Source organism: Bos taurus, chromosome 29 (assembly GCF_002263795.3).
Source record: "Bos taurus isolate L1 Dominette 01449 registration number 42190680 breed Hereford chromosome 29, ARS-UCD2.0, whole genome shotgun sequence".
NCBI lineage: Eukaryota > Metazoa > Chordata > Mammalia > Artiodactyla > Bovidae > Bos > Bos taurus.
The window spans coordinates 36,256,305-36,273,541 of NC_037356.1; the positions used below are offsets into that span (position 1 = coordinate 36,256,305).

Below are 17,237 nucleotides of genomic sequence, written 5' to 3' on the forward strand. Positions count from 1 at the left end.
GGTAAACAGACAGAGCCACATGCAATAACAACTCCTCCAAAAGTGATTTGCAGCCAGAGGCAGATTTTCTGCAGAGCTAACTAATCTCCAGGACCATTCTCTTGCCCTGGTCTCCTCCAAGACCTCAGTAGGGACTGTTAAGATTTCACGTTTGTTTGTACAATGACACCCAAGATTCACAACTTGTTTGCTTCAAGCCTATCAACCAGTTTACCAGCAAAACAAAACGTAGGCTATACATATCGTGTGTTTAAAGTTATTTTTCAAGCACTGTATTTCAGCCACACCTACACATCCAGATGGTAATCAGTTAAATCAATATTATCATTGAAAACAAAAGATATTTGCATGAAAACTCCAGTGCCAGATTCTTTCTTCTGTCTAGACCCTGCTCTGGCGTGATCGAATTTGGGTACCTTGTATTGATTTTTAAGTACTTGATATAATATCAAATCCTATTTTAATTTAGACGAGTAGGAAGAGAGACTTTATACATAAAAATATTAAAATATAGATATTTTCATGTATAAAGCCTGAAGCTGAAACTCTTGCACACTCAGTTGCTCAGTTGTGTCCGACTCTTTGTGAACCCTGGACTGTAGCCCTCCAGGCTCCTCTCTCTGTCCATGGGATTCTCCGGGCAAGAATACTGGAATGGGTTGCCATTTCCTTCTCCAGGGGATCTTTCTGACCCAGGAGTTGAGCCCATGTCTCTTGCATTGGCAGGTGGATTCTTTACCACTGAGCCTGGGAAGCCCAAAGCTGAAACTCACATAAAATTAAACCTTTCTGCTTCTTACAGAGGGTCCCTGTGAGAAGTGATCCAAGCTGTTCAATACCAGTGGCAAAGGGAACACAGAAGCCTTCCAAGCAGGAGAGAAATATAAGAGACCTAGGGAACTTTCTAATTTCTCTTTGTATGTGTGTGTGTAAAGAAGTATTTACTGATTTATTTGACTGCCAGGTCTTAGTTGCAGCATGTGGGATCTAGTTCCCTGACCAGGGATCGAACCCAGGCTTCCTGCATTGGAAGCGCAGAGTCTTAGTCACTCAACCACAGGGAAGTCCCTCTAATTTCTCTTGAGTTACATTTTTGTAGAGTGGCTTCTCCGTAAATAAAAGAGATTTCTATGGCTCCTCAGGGTCTTTTAGGTAACCTGACCAACCATCTTATATTTCCTATTTATTATAATAACGTACTTCAATGAAGTGAAATACTCACATATTCTTTTTTAAAAATATCTATTTTCATTTATTCATTTATGCACCAGGTCTTAGTTTCAGCACACAAGATATTTCAGTTGCTGCATGTGGGATCTAGTCCCCTAACCAGGGATTGAACCTGCATTGGAAGCAGAGTCCTGGCCACTGTGCTAGGGCTAGGGACCACCAGGGAAGTCCCACTCACATATTCTTACATGACTTGGGTTTTTTCAATGCCATGTCTTTGCTTGCATTGTTCCTTCCATGCTTTTTGTGCTCTCCTGCACATCCTTTGTATATTACAGGAAGTCTCAGATATAAGCTCTTCTATGATCTCTTTGCCTGATGTCCTCAGCCAGATGTAACCAGCTTCTTCCTCCAATTTATTCCTGAAAGAACACAGACAGCTCTCTTGGGCTATTTACGACTTTGCACTTAGTGCTATCCTTATGCATCCACAGATTTTGTCCTCTCTGCTAGATTGTAAAGCTCATTTAGTTACGTGTTCCCTCCACAAATATTTTTTGAATGTCTATTAAGGACAAGCACTATGTGGAGGTACAGAAATGAACCAAACCTGATTCCTCCCTTCATGATGTAATAAAAGAGAGAACAAAGAAAAACAAATGATTGGTGTTAATTTACAAACAGTGTGTCAGAGGTACGTGCAGAATGTTTTGGGGAACACAGAGGAGGTGTGTCAGCTCAGCCTTGGGGGAGAGCAGGAAACGTCTGTGAGCAGGTTCTAGTGGAAGCGAGTTGGCCATGGATGGTGGGGTGGGTTTGGGGGTCAGAGGATGCATTCTGAGTATGGCTTATTTATTTATTTATAAAATTTTAAAAAGGAACAACAGTTTTCTTTAATATTTTTATTTATTTGGCTGTGCCAAGTCTTCGTTTCGGCGTGCAGGATTTTCTAGTTGTGGCACGTGGAATATTTAGTTGCGGCATGTGGGATCTAGTTGCCTGGCCAGGTATCAAACCTGGAGCCCCCTGCATTGGGAGCAAGGAGTCTTAGCCACTGGACCACCAGGGAAATTCCTAGGTATTATATATTTAAAGGCTACCAGTTACAGGCCAAGGCCAAGCTTACAACCAGTTCATATTTATGGCCCACACTGCAATGTCCGAGTTAAACCAAGGCCATTTGACTATAAAGTATTCACCATCCTATTTTGTGATGAGAAAAAGTGATGTAGTGAGTTGTTAAAATTTACATTGTACCCGTCTTTGAAATTGTACAATTATGACCATTCTTAGTTTTTATTGTTGTTCAATGTTCTTTAATGAAACAGTGCTGATAACATATTAGTTCAGTCGCTCAGTCGTGTCCGACTCTTTGCGACCCCATGAACTGCAGCACGCCAGGCCTCCCTGTCCATCACCAACTCCCGGAGTTTACCCAAACCCATGTCCATTGAGTCGGTTGATGCCATCCAGCCATCTCATCCTCTGTCGTCCCCTTCTCCTCCTGCCTTTGATCTTTCCCAGCATCAGGGTCTTTTCAAATGAGTCAGCTCTTCGCATCAGGTGGCCAAAGTATTGGAGCTTCAGCTTCAACATCAGTTCTTCCAATGAACACCCAGGACTGGTCTCTTTTAGGAAGGACTGGCTGGATCTCCTTGCAGTCCAAGGGACTCTTAAGAGTCTTCTCCAATACCACAGTTCAAAAGCATCAATTCTTCAATCATGTCTTAATGTTTTATTTAGAAAACTAAAACACTGGCAATTGTAAATAGTTGATTTACAATGTTGTGCCAGTTTCTGCTGTACAGCAAAGTGATTCCGTTATATGTATATATATATATATATATATATTTTTATATTCTTTTCCATTATGGTTTATCATAGGGTATTGAATATACCCTGTGCTATACAGTAGGACCTTGTTTATCCATTCTATATATAATAGTTTGCATCCACTAATCCCAAACTCCTAATCCACCTCTCCCCCACCCCTGGCAACCAAAAATCTGTTCTCTATATCTGAAAACACTGGTAAGTTTAAATGCTACTCCAATTTTAAAAATTTTGTTTTACTGATCCATGATGTTCAAGAATCAAGCTCTCAAACGTATTAGTGGATTAGAATTCCCTGGAGAGCTTTAAAAAATATTTTGAATCCCTTATGTCACTTTAGCCTTAGTGATTTAAAATTTCTGAGGTAGGAGCTCAGGAATTTGTCTTTTAATAAAACTTCGTTGATTTTTTGAAAAGCATCCTGATCTGGGAGCAACTGCTCTAGCTGGATTTGCCTCACCTGAAAATGTGTCAAACGGATGAGTGGGCAACACTCATAAAAGGATACATTTAGGGACATAAACCACTTTTTTTCCCCCCAAAATGAAATGCACACAACTTAAGTGTTCATGAAAGATAACTCTTTTAGAAGGAAGTCTGATTCTTAAGAAGAGAGGAGAAATAGAACGGTATGTTCTGCCTTTTCCTTTTGTTAACAAACGGTAATGAAGTGACAACATAGTGCTCTTCAAATGTCTTGGTCACTGACATGAGCATATTTAGGGTGAAAAATTATCATTTGAAAATTGCAAGACTAGGTATGCTTCCATGAGAGTCAGTTAAGGGAGAGTAACATTTTGAAGTCAAGAACATTGATGAACAGGGCAACAAAGTTTTATTTATGATCCTTCAGTGACCTGAAAATGCAAATAAACTTCTTTCAGGACCTAACTAATTTTATTTTATTTATTTATTAAAATAAATTAAAGGGTTTATTTATTTTTTTCACGTGGGATACCAATTTCCTGACCAGGGATGGAACCCACATCCCCTGCATTGAAAGCATGGAGTCTTAACCACTAGAACACCAGGGAAGTCCCCAGGATCTAACTAATTTTAGATAAACACCCCACCCCAGGTCATTTTTCTACAAATCCTTCTATCCCATGATATTAAAGCTCATCCTTGAATACACAGTCCCGAAAGCATGAATAATGGGGCCACTACTTTGAACTCAGGGAATTTCACTTGCTTTTCCCTTAGTATTTAGAGTCAGAGAAATTTAGACGTCTCTGAGATGAGTCCCTAATTTTGTGGGCAAGGAAACAGCTCAGAGGGTCTGTAGAATTCACCCAAGGCTCCAAAGTAGAATTAGGTCTTTCACAGTCACTTGATACTGTTTTCGAGCATATTTTCACAGAAATTTTTATTTCATGCTTTTCACTATTGTACATTCATTTTTCATTGAATCACACAAATTGGTGAATTAGGACAGGTTCTTAATATTCCCACTTGACAGAGAAGGAAAGACAGTCGCATGATGAACGGTTTGTCCATAGTTACAGGGCTGCACCAGTCCACTCTGGCTGCCAGAACAAAATATCACAGACTGGGTGGCTAAACAGCAGGAATTTCTTTCTCACAGTTGTGGAGGCTGTGAAGTCCAAGAGCGTGATGCTGGCCAGCTTGGCTTTCTGGTGATGAGGGCTCTCTTCCTGGCCTTCTCACTGTGCCCTCACATGTTGGGGGTGGGGGTGGGGGTAGGTGGGTGAGCATGGAACAAGCTCTCTGTTCTCTTCTTAGAAGGGCACTAATCCCCTCTTCAGGGCTTCCCCGGCAGCTCAGATGGTAAAGAATCTGTCTGCAATACAGAAGACCAGAGTTTGCTCTCTGGGTGGGGAAGATGCCCTGGAAAAGGGAATGACAACACACTCCAGTATTCTTGCCTGGAGAATCCCATGGACAAGAATTCTGCGGGGTTACAGTCCATGGGGTCACAAAGAGTCAGACAGGACTGAGTGACAAACACTTCCACTTTCAATCCCCTCTTGAGGGCTGCTCATGACCTCATCTAACCCTAATTACCTCCCAAAGGCTCCATCTCCAAACACCATCATTTTGGGGGTCAAGGCCTCAGCAGGCATGAATGTTGGCGAGGATACACTTCAGTCCATAGCAACAGCTGAAGGCTGAACTAGGGCCAGAATCCCGCAGAAGGGATTTCCATGATGCTGCACAAACATGAGCCCGTGTGTCCAGGATGAGGGGACCTGCACTGTGACCTACCTACGTCTTGTCAGTGGCAGGAGAGCTTCGGAAAGAACCAGAGGAGCAAGTGGGCTTTCCTGGTGGCTCAGACGGTAAAGAACCCGCCTGCCAGGGTCCATCCCCGGGTTGTGAAGATCCCCTGGGGGAGGAAATGGCTACCCACTCCAGTCTTCTTGCCTGGAGAATCCCATGGACAGAGAAGCCTGGGGGGCTACAGTCCATGGGTGGCAAAGAGACACAAACAACAAAGGGTAGCAAGTGTCATAGTAGGGAACAGGGCTCTGGGGATTCGGAAGCAGAGGCGAGCAGACGAAGAGAAAGATGTTTACAACACGTAACCGGAGCGAGGACAGTGCAGGCATGGAGAGGACATTGGAATGGAAAGGTGCAGGCTGTCTTTGGGGAATGGGGCAGAGCCTGTTCAAGTCCAGGACCGGGCGCGTCCTGCAGTGGGGCTGCAAAGTCCGGCCTTCTCCTGGTTGGACACTGTCTCTTCGCTTCTACCGTCTGTTTCCTGGGGGTAGAGACCCTGCTCTCTATGTATTTGGAAACGAGCAAGGACGCTGCAGAGGGTGGTCCATAAACCTCACGGCTGCAGAGAGGAAACAAAGCCGGCAGCGCCCCAGCACCGCGAGGCCCTGCCCGCTGTGAACCGAGTAGTACGGCGTCTCCCAGCTGGAGTGGAAGCTCTGCGGGGCATGCAGGCAGAGAGAAGCAGGTCTCTTGCTAGCGATCGTCAACCGAACAAGAAAGAAAAACGATCTTTTCCTGAAACACACGAGGAAGGCCTGGACCTGGGCTCTGAGGTCAACGTGGTCCTCGCACCGCTGGTCTCCGGTGGGAGGGAGCTATCCCGGGCTCTAGTGGCCGCCGGCAAGGAGTAGGAAGGCTGAGGCCTAAGGACCAGCGGTCGAGAGCTTGCAAACAGCGACTCGGGGCGGGCGGCGGGCTGGGACCGGGCGCGCCCTGCGGGGGTTGGGGCGGAGGAACGCAGCCTCTTGCAGCCCTTCTTCTGCCCAGGAGGACGGCCTTCTGCAAACCTGCCTGGACTCGGAACAATTCATCCTGTTTTTCCTTTAAAAAAAATAAATAAAAATCCTGTTTTTCATAAAATCATTGTCAGAACCCCGAAGAGGGCGGTACCCGAAGGAATCTGGAAAACAGCCCGCAGGGGCGGGCAGCGGGGCGTGTCTGGTGTCGGGCGGCTGCAGGAGAACAGAAGGGCGCAGTGCGGGCAGATAACCAGGAGGGTGCTGGCGGCCCAAGCGCACCCCGCCGGGGCCCCCCCAACCCCGCACACACCCCCGCGTCCCGGAGCAGCCGGGGCCCGGCGGGGCGGGGCGTCAGCACCTGGGGGCGGGACCGGGCGGGGTGCGCGACTGGAGCGGAGGGAGGGGTGGGCTCTTCCGCCCCCTGATTGGGTCTGGGCTGAACGAGGGGCGGTGTCTTGCGGAGATTCTGCGGGTCGGCATTGGGCGCCAAAGATGGAGGGTGTGGTTTTGTGAAGTCAGTTCCGGTCGGTGTAAAACCCTAGGGGCGGCGGCGAACAAGCTTCAGATGCTTCTGGGTCGCGGTGGGAACGCTCCGGAGTCCGTTTGTGTGAGCTTGAGAGCCGAGCGCTAGAGCGACCCGGCAAGGGATGGCGGCCACCGGGACCGCGGCCACCGCGGCCACGGGCAAACTCCTGGTCTTGCTGCTGCTCGGGCTCACAGCTCCCGCCGCGGCTCTGGCCGGCTACATTGAGGTGGGGACCGGGCGAGCGCCCGAGCCCTTTCTCCTGCGCCCGCGGGGGAGCGCGGCCTGCGGGCGGGCGGGCCGCGGGGTCCGGGCCGGGAGGGGGTCGCGGCGCGCTGGGTGGTGGGGGTGGTCCGGCGCTGCGGCGGGTCTGGAGCGCCTCCCCCGCCCGCCCCGGCTTGGCGCAGTGCTTGGCGCTGGAGGTCGGGCTGTCTCCGCCGCCGCAGAGGCCAAATGAAAGGCATCGGGGTTGCGGGGGGCAGCGGGCCGCCTCGGCCGCCCCAGCCTCCATCCCGCCCGCGGCGCGGCCACATCCTCTGCGGACCCTGCGAAGCCCAGACTCCCACTCCGCCGTCCCCCGGGATCGCGCGAGCCTCTGCCGTGCTCCCTGCAGCCCGGGACCCGGTGCGGCTAGGCTCGCTCCGGGGTCGGCCTTGCCGACCCGGCCCCCCGTGGGTCGCCTGGGCTTCCCACCCGGGAGCGGTGGATGCGGCCTTTGTTGGCGAGTGGGCCGGGCCGCGGGGATGCGGGCGCCCGGACAGAGCCTCCCGGACGGCACGGGAGCGGGTCCGCTCCCCGCAGCGGGTGCGCCCTCTGCTTCCTGTGCGCCTCCCGCTCTGGATCCGGCTCTGGCGTCGGACCTTCGGGAGGGATTGTTAAATACAATCCGGTTGCCTGAATCTGATGAACCAGGGGAAACCCTTCTCCGCTGTCGGCGTTGCTCCCTTTTGTGGTGGGTTTCAGCGAGCAGGGACAGTACCCGTGAATACGTTGTAAAAACTCTGGTTGAAGCGTACTTTTTCGGCGTAAGTAGTTTCCCCGCACCTGGCGACCTTGCGAACACACACGTCTGTGCCGGGCGGTGGTCCGGTGCTTGCGTGCCCGGAAGGTTCGCTGGGGTCAGGGGGTCCTGCCTTGTGGCCTGGGCCTGGCCGCTTGTAGAAACCTTTCTGTCCACGAGGGAGACGTGGAACTTTATTTTTACTTGGCATCTCGAAATAGAGCTTGAACTGTCGGACTGGAATGTGTGTTTCTGGTGTAGTTTATTTCCCCTCTTCGCTCTTTTGCAAATTACAATGGCTTTTTGCGGAGTTGGCTAATTTCAGAGAGAAGTGAGACTGGATTTGATTACACAGGCATTGACTGAAGAGTTTCTAATAAAAACCCACAGAACGTGTTTTTCTGCAGAAAGTGGAAATATTTCCACGATTAGAAACAGTCGGCTCTAGAACAAACCTCCGGTGAACAGCTTAAAACGTCCTATTCATCCTGCTTAAAGCTTTGATTCTTCAGGGGCGGGGGGCGGGGTGGTAGTGGAGGAAGTTTCAAGTAGAAATAATTAATGCTTATGTAAGCATACTTCTAGATTAGGATTCTTTTCGTTTCCACGCAGTGTTCAGAATTATGTCTGTGATCCACGATATGGTGTCGCAGGGAAGCACGCTAGATGAGTGGGGTGGGAGGGAAAGGAAAAAGCTTTTGTTTGGAACACAGAATTTAACTCTTGGGGCAGGATGTCACAAACCATTGTTCACATGCTTTTGCCTCACTTCCCAGAGGTATGAGTAACTTCAGGCACTAGTGAATTCACATTCAAGGGTTCATCAGTTTTAAAGAATATCTTCCTTTCAGGTCTAAACAGGCACTTGTATGCCTGCAGAGAAAGAGCAGTGAACAATACCAGAATTAGCTGTTGTGGATTAAGTTTGGTTATTATCCACATCATTGTTCAATCGGAAAGTCCGACTAGACAGAAAGTGGGAATTAGACATTTCCCTAAAATGGTGTTTGAATGCGGTTTTAGGAAAACTTCTCATCTTTGGAGCTGTATTTTTGCCCACCCTTACTAAATTATCTTTCGGATGGTTTTTTCTTTTGTCCAAAAGGCAGAATTTCCTTCATACATATATAATTTGATTTTATTTACTTCCAGGCAAAGGGCCGCCTGAGCCTTGGTTTAGATGAGAATGGCCGAAATCAGGATTCTCTTTGAGATGGTCCTTACTGAGATTAGCCAAAGGGATTCTAGCCAAATCCCTGATCGGATTGCTTGGCACAGAATTATTGATTGGCAAATCTTGAGTGTTGCCTGGTGTTGACTGAATTAATCTCATACACCTGTTTAAAAGGAAAGAAAAAGAATCTCTGTATTCAGGGTCACTTCCTCTGTTAAATCCGAGACAAGTTCATTTGAGGGCCTGCTCCCTTATGGTATTCGTGCTGAAATCCTGCACTCTGTACAGTTTGGACACTGAGAGCTCTAGTTCGTTCCACCACATTTTAAAATGAGTGGGCCCTTTGGTAGCCAATATTCAGGAAACTCATAGTATGACATCTGAGGCAGAAGATCAGTGCTGGTATTTAAGTGATGGTAGAGGCAATGTCTGATTATGACCTGGACAAATACCAATGCCTCTGATAGAAGCATCAGCTTTTATTTTATCATAACTGTGTTAAAATCCTTTGATAAATGTGATGTGCCAAGTTTTGGCAAATCCTCCTTTGATGAGGTTTGTTTTCATCATCAAAAGCTGGGTTGTCCCACAGGGTAGCCACTTGCAGTGGTGGCTATAATGATTGAGGAATGAATTTTCCATTTTATTTAATTTTAGCTAATTTACATTTAAAAACAAAACTCAGTTCAGTGATTGGAAACAACTTTTTATATGAGTCTATTTTTTAAACTACATTTTATGAATGTAAATGCAAGTCAGATATTTCCTGTGAAATTTAGCATGTGAATTGAGATCTGTAGGTGCTAAATGCACTCCATATTTTGAAGACTTACTATGAACAACCTTGTAAAATAACTGATTTGTAATTTTCATATTGATTGCATTGGAGTGATATTTTACACATTGGCTAAGTAAATTATATTAAAATTAGTCTCACCTGTTTCAAATATAACATATATGACTCATATTTCTCCTGGGTGGTGCTAATTTAATTTATTTTTTAAAGTTGGTGCTGTATGAGTGTTTTTATTAGCACAGTTTTTAAATGTTATGTTTTCCCACAATAAAGCCTTGCTTAAAGTTGGTCCAGTATGATCTTAACAGTTTTGAGTATTTTTTTTCTGTTCACTTTTTTCAATTACAATTTTTACTTAGAAATAATTTCAGGCTCACAAAAAATTGCAAAAATTGTATGAACAACTCATACCCTCTACCCAGATCCGTCAGTTTAACATTCCCCCTGTTCAGCATTTGTCTTGTCACTCATTGTGTAATTATGTATTTTTTGCAAACAAGCAAAGGGGGCAAATTGCATACATCTTACCCCTCTACCCCTGAAAACTTGCAAGTGTATTTCCTAAGAACCTGAGAACCAAGGACTGTGTCCTGCCTAACCCGTTTGGTTATCAGCTTAAAGAAATTTAACTTTGATACAATACTTTGATCAGATCTACTCTCTGTATTCCATTTTGCCAGTAGAACCAATAATGGCCTTCAGAGAATTTGAAAACTTTTTTTTTTTTAAGTTAAAGAGCTTTAGAATTCTTGGTAGCAGTACGTGAAGGGTTAATTATTTTTCCAAATATAAAATAATATCTTAAACTTACCTGATATTGTTTTGACTCTAGGAAATAAAAACTTAAAAACCTTACAGGATTCCTCAATTATATTACTCTTACTAAATTCTTGGGCTTTTGCATTTTCTATTTAAAATTACAAGAAAAATTACATAGGGAGTGCGTATTCATTGTAGAAATTTTAAATTCATTTGAAGAATAAGATGAAAAATAACCTGAGATCTTTGTGTTGTCCGTGGAAATTTCGCTGTGAATATGTTGGTGGTGTCTAGCCTCCTCTGGCTACCAGGTACACATTTTATCAAAGTGACAGATAGCTTATTGAAGCTGGTATCTAACAATTAGTATTTTGAATTGTCCTAAAGATGTACTGAAAGAAAATAGTTTTCTGTGTGATTAAAAAGGGATAAATTTTTGAACAGTGATTGTAGAGTCTGTGGAGGGAGGCCATTTGAGAGTTGGAAATCGCCCATAATCCAATTCTCATGAGTTGTTTTTTTAGTGAGGTAAACTAGATTACCTTGACTCTTAATTAAATTTAGTCTAGTGCACCTTGATTTATGGTGTAAGATGGAAAGTGAACGAAATAGAAATGAGTTCCAGTTCTCTGTATCAAGTACAGCTAATAACTGCTTTTTGCCGAGAGACATTTTCTTACATAAGCATCATGGAAGCTTTTCATGGAATCTTTTGCAACGTAACTAATCTGTTTTTAAAATACAACTCTTCATTTGTTAACCATCCCGCTAATGTTTGTTGAACACTGTTACCAGGTTCCGTGTTAGAGGCTAAACAGTGCAGTAATAAAACCAGATATGCCTCATGCCTTTTCCTCTGCAGAGTGCACTTGCCTGTGACTTTCAGGCCCCACCCCCAGAGATTTCTCCTTGAGGACTTCTGGGAATCTCATTGTCACGGGCTCCCCAGGGGGTTTCTCCTGCGAAGGTAGAGAAAAACAAACTGCAGCAAACAAAAAGCCAACAGAACTCATGTGGGTACAGCATCTTACATAAGTTCCCAAAAGTCTGGTAAAGTAGGTCTTCTCATCCACACTTGAAAAAGGGAGTCAGGAGAGGGCAGCAAGGCCAGGCTGAGAACTGGTCTGTCTTATTGAGTTGTTGCTCCTTCTATATCCGGGTGTTTCATGACATTTCTATTTGGGTTGCAGATTTCTTTCTTTCTTTCTTTTTTTTTTTTCCGCTCTTGTTTACCTATTTTCTCTACCATCAGGAAATCTGATATGAATATTTTCTTTAAAAGAAACTAATTTCACAGATACTGTATCATGAATCCACGTATTGCCAAACTGCTAACAGTGGTTTTCTTTGAAGGTTGTAATTAAAGGAGACCTTGCCGTTTTACATTTTCCATGGATTAAAAAAAAAAAAATCGAATGCTTTTTTGTATGTGCAAGTTCTCTCTTTTTTACAATAGTAAGCTTGTCTTGTCTTTACATTCTGATAAAAAAAATTTAAGAAACTCTGACCACCTGTGGGGAATCTTATCAAATTAGTGTATGGGATTATTTGGAAGGGAAAATGTTATTGGCACCAGACTTCCAATCACTGGCCTGGTTGGTAGACAAACTATTAGAAAGAGGCTAACACAGTAACGCATATGACTAGAATAAGATTGTGGTCCAGAAAAAAGTCAGTCATCATTTGGAGTGGGCACCTGTTGTGTGGGTTAATTGAACAGCCCCGCCACAGCCTTTCTTTCTGCTCTGCCTTCCTCAGCCTGGTGCTTCTTGAGGTTGCAGAAGGGTGTTTCAGTTTCAGAGCACAGGCTCTGTTGTGATAACATCCAGGGGATCATGGGGTTTTTCTTAGAGCTCATCAGCTGGGCTGAATGATATCTGGTGCTTCCAGCCGAAGCAGTCATGGGTGAGTCGTGGTGGTGGTTCTGTGACAGGCTTAGACTGTGCACTGGGTTCTGATGGGAAAGGGGGCTGTGCATGTTGGGTGGATACCAGCCCAACATCTGCTACATATGGCTGGTCTGGCTGGAAAGGAAAATAGTGCATTTGTTCTTACCTAAGTTACCTGTGAGTTAAAAGTTTGCTGGCGGAATTGAGACAATGAAGAAGGCTCTCCCATGGTTTATTAGGGTCTTGCACTTCGTTTTGAGGGATGTTGCCATCCAGAACAGAATGGCTGAATGGAGAAGTACCTGAAAATTTATAAGGGAGATATTTAGCCTAGAGAAGATGAAAACATGGATTTTAATGTGGGTGATGAAGAAGATTTTCAGGTTTTTATATATTGTCTCTGGAAGGCTAAGTATGACTTAACCTAGGCTCAAGCAGAATTTTTACATGGAGAAAGAAATGAGCCAGTAAGTGTAAAGAGTGTAGGACCTTTTATTCCCTTTCATTAGGAATATTACCAGCATAGCATGGCAAGTGTGTAAAAGGTACTCATATCCACTTATCCCCCATCCAGTTTCATTAAATTTTAGCACTTCCCATCTTTGCTTTAACTTTTTTTTTTTTTTTTTTTTAAAGAACTAAAACACTTTGGATAGAGAAGTAAAGCATTATAATAGGCCTCTGAACCCCCATCCCATTAATCTTCCTTTCCGGAAGTTACTCTTATCTTGAGTTGGGAATTCAGCATTCCCATTCATGTTCCTATGTTGAGAGAAAACCCTTTGATCTCTTTGGATCCCAGGCTTTCAAAGATCAGGGAAGAGTGCAAATTGTTAGAGTGTTTTAGAGAATTTTAGAAGGTAAGGATGCTAGGATATTTGAAGTGGAAGTAAGGACAAACCGGTGCCTGTGAAAGGTGCTACTGCCTCATCGCAGCCCTGCACACCGACGTGTAAAGCCTGGGGTCTTTCTGAGCTTTTTACAACTTAAATACACAAAGGGAAAAAAAAGTATAACTCAGTGTGTTTTCATAAAACAGATGTTTGTGTAACCACTGCCAAGGGCCAGAAATAGAGCATTCCCATTCCCCATTGCCCCTAGTAACTGTTAGCCTGACTTTTATGGTGATTATGTCTTGCTTTTTTTCTTGATAGTTTTACTATCCAGGCATTCATCCCTAAACACTGTAATTTAACTTTTCTTGTTTTCTAGTCTTTAAGTAAATGGAATCCCTCAGTATGTTTTCTTGAGTTTCTGGCTTCTTTCATTGGACGTGTTTTTGAGGATCATTTGGATTACTGATTGTAGCTGTGGTTCACCTGTTTCCACAGCTGTATCGTACTCCCGCATCTGAAGAAACCACAATTTGTTTTGCTGTTGACGGACATTTGGAATGTCTCCAGTTTGAGGTTATTGAGATAACACTACCCCTTCTGCTACTTGCCTTTTTACCCTCTTCTTCATGATGTCTTTAGAAGTTCTTCATTTTACTAATTTATCGTTTTACTTTTTTTTAAATTATGGTAGGTACTTTTTGTGTCACGTGTGAGAAATTTGCCCCCAGAGGACATAGTTATTCTCCTGTGTTGCTGCCTGCCACGGGCCTTCTGTTTGCCTATTACATTTGGAGCCACAGTTTCCCTGAAACTCATTGTTGTGTAGATACAAAGTATTGGTCTTTTTACTTCTTTATTGTTTTTCACGTAGTTACCCAGCTTGCACCATTTAATGTCAAGGCCTCCTTTCCCTCCTGTTCTCCCCTGCCACCTCTGTTAATATTTATCTCTCTGTATGTGTGAGACTCTTTCTGGGCTGTCCTAATCCACTGTATCCGTGTACCAAGTCCACGCTGTCTTAATGACTGTGCTTAGTAATGAGGATTTATACCTACTGGAGCAAGCCCTTCTACTTGGATTGTCTTCATTAGTGTCTTGACTGCTCTTTGACCCTTTTCTTTACATATACATTGGCTACATTTAACCAAAAACAGCATTTGTTGGAATTTAGATTCAGGTTGCATGGAGTCTATAATTCAATTAGGAAAAAGAGATATTTTTCTAATATTGAGTCTTCCAACCCAGAAACATGATATATGCCTTTGTTTAGGTCCTCACTAATCAACCTCAGTGTTTTAAGCTTTTTGCATAGAAATCTTATATATGGTATGTTAGATTTATTTATAGATATCTTCTTTTTTTGAGTGCTATTATAAATGGCATCCTGAAATTTTGGTTGTCATTTTGTTGTGGTTGTAGAAGTAAAGTTGATATTTTCATTGCCTCTTTCCTATTTTCTGTAGGTTTATTTTCTATTTTATTACTTTCTGTCCATTATTATTCTTTTCCTACTTTTCACAGGTTTAATTTCTTCCCCCTAGCACTTTGAGATGACTGCTTTATTTTTTTCAGCTTTTTTTTCCTCTTCTAATTTGTTTAAAGCTATATATTTTCCTCTGAACAGGGCTTTAGCTGCAATTCATAACTTTTTGTAGCTTTCTATTTAATATTTTTAACAAAGGAGATGTGTGTGTGTTCTCAGTCATGTCTGACTCTTTGCAACCCCGTGTACTGTAGCCCGGCAGGTTCCTCTCTTCATGGAATTCTCCAGGCAGGAGTACTGGAGTGGGTTGCCATTCCCTTCTCCAGGGAATCTTCCCGACCCAGGGATTGAACCCTGGTCTCCTGCATTGCAGGCAGACTCTCTCCTACATTGCAGGCGGACACTTGACCATCAGAGCCACCAAGGAAGCCCATTGTGTACAACACTGTGTAAGTTTAAGCTGTACAGTATTCTGATTTGATACATTTATATATTGCAACATGTTTACCACTGTATCACTGCTGCTGCTACCACCTCTCATCCATAATTAAAATTTCTTCTTGGTAGTGAGAGCAATTATGATCTAGTCTTTTAGCAACTTTGCTGTTTACAAAACAGTATTACGGACTATAATCACTGTGCTGAGAGTTAGGCCTCTAGTCTTTAACCATCGTTTACAAATTTGTACCCTTAAACAAGATACAAGTTTGGATATATAATAATTTCATTATCATTCAAGTAAAACAATAGATTTTTCCATTGTGACTTAATTTTTTTTACAGGTAATTTAGGAGTATGTTTCTTAATTTCCAAAGATGTGGAGGAGGGTATCTGGCTGTCTTTTAGGCTGTTCATTTCTAAGTTAACTGCTTTGTTGTCAGAGAATAAGTCTGTATGATTTCAGTTTTTTGAAACTTGTTGAGACTTGCTTCATGGCCCAGTTTATGATAAAATTTTTGTTGTGTGCATAAAGAAAATTTTTATTCTGTAGTTGTTACTGATGGTGTTTTATATGTCTTCTGATCATACTGTTTTCATTGTTGTTCAGATCTATATCCCTAATTATTTTTTAAATCTTTTTTCTTTTACTGAGAAAGGTATGTTAGAAATCTCCCACTGTGGACTTCCGTGGCAGTCCAGGGGTTAAGACTGCTTCCAGTGCAGGGGGCCTGGACATGATCTCTGGTCAGAGACCCCACGTGCTGTGTGGATTGGCCAAAAAAATATATCTGCCACAGTAATTTTGGAAAAATGTTTCTCCTTGTCATTCTGTTTGCTTTGATTAGTTTGAGGCTGTCATTAAGCATATACAGCTTTAAAATTGCTATCTCTTCCTAAGGAATTGAACCTCTCATAGCGGTATTCTCCTGTGTTATTTCCAGTAAAGTTTTTGCCTTTATCAGTACTTTGTCTAATATTTCCATCTTTATGTTTTAAATGTGTTTATGGTTGTTTCTTCTTTTGCAGACTGAGGAAACAGCATTTGTCTTTTACATTTAACATGATTGCTGAGGTATTTGGGTTTTCATCTACTGTCTTATTTAGTGCTTTTTGTTTTGTTCTGCTAATTCTATGTTTTTTTTTAACTGAAGTATAAGTGGTATACAACTTTATATTAGTTTCAGGTGCACAACATAACGATTTAATATTTGTGTGTAAACAGGAGCCTCTGGTCCATGGGGTCGCACAGAGTTGGACACGACTGAGCAAGCGAACACGCACGCTCACGTTTTGTGAGATGATCACCACACTTAAGTCTAGTTAACACCCACCACCTCATGGTGACTTGTCTTGTGTGTGTGTGTGTGTGTGTGTGTGTGTGTGTGTGTGTATGTGTGTGAGAGACAAGAATGTTTAAGATTTACTCTTACAGCAACTCTCAAATATACAGTACAATGTGGGTCGTTATAGTCACTGCTGTATGTTGCTTCCCCAGACTTACTTCTATTATAACTAGTACCTTATACCTTAGAGAAACTTGTCTTTTGACTGCTTTCACACATTTTGCTCACCTTCCACCCCTCAGCCTTCACTGCACATGTCTGACAAGTGATCTTTTCTCTATATTTATGAAGTCAGTGTTTTTAGAGTCCACATGTAAGTGAGACTATGCAGTGTTTCTCTCTCTCTGTCTGACTTACTTCAGTTTATATGATGCTCTCAAGGTCCATCATGTTGTTGCAAATGGTAGGATATCCTTTTTATGGCTGAATAGCTTCCCACTGTGTGTGTGTGTTCACCGTATTTCCTTTATCCTTTCACCTCTCAGTGGACATTCAGGTTGCTATGTTTATCCCCTTACTCAACTCCTTTGAAAGTGGTTCTTATTTTACTTCTTTCTCGTATTACTTCGGAACATACTTTCATAATCTTTTGTTCTCCCTTTAGTGGTTGCTTTAGACATTTAAATATCTTTCACTTATCAACGTTTTATATTAATTGGTACTTTTACCCTCTTCCAAGAATAGAAGACCAGAACACTTTAACCTCCCCTCAACGTTTTTGCCATTGTTGTTAATTTCATGTAAACCCTGGAAGACCTCATACAAGCCATGTTTTACACAGTCGAGTGAA

At 43.2% G+C, this 17,237-nt stretch overlaps 1 protein-coding gene across 4 annotated transcripts in view; it reads left to right on the forward strand.

Moving 5' to 3' along the window:
- Positions 1–6,766: 6,766 nt before the first annotated feature.
- Positions 6,767–17,237, forward strand: part of APLP2 (amyloid beta precursor like protein 2) — a 62,743-nt gene continuing 52,272 nt past the window's right edge. For all 4 annotated transcript variants that reach the window (XM_002699235.6, XM_005226865.5, XM_005226866.5 and 1 more), the window contains exon 1: positions 6,767–6,955. In XM_002699235.6, the coding sequence (XP_002699281.1) occupies positions 6,851–6,955 (105 nt within the window). In that variant the 5' untranslated portion in view covers positions 6,767–6,850. The remainder of the gene's footprint in view (positions 6,956–17,237) is intronic.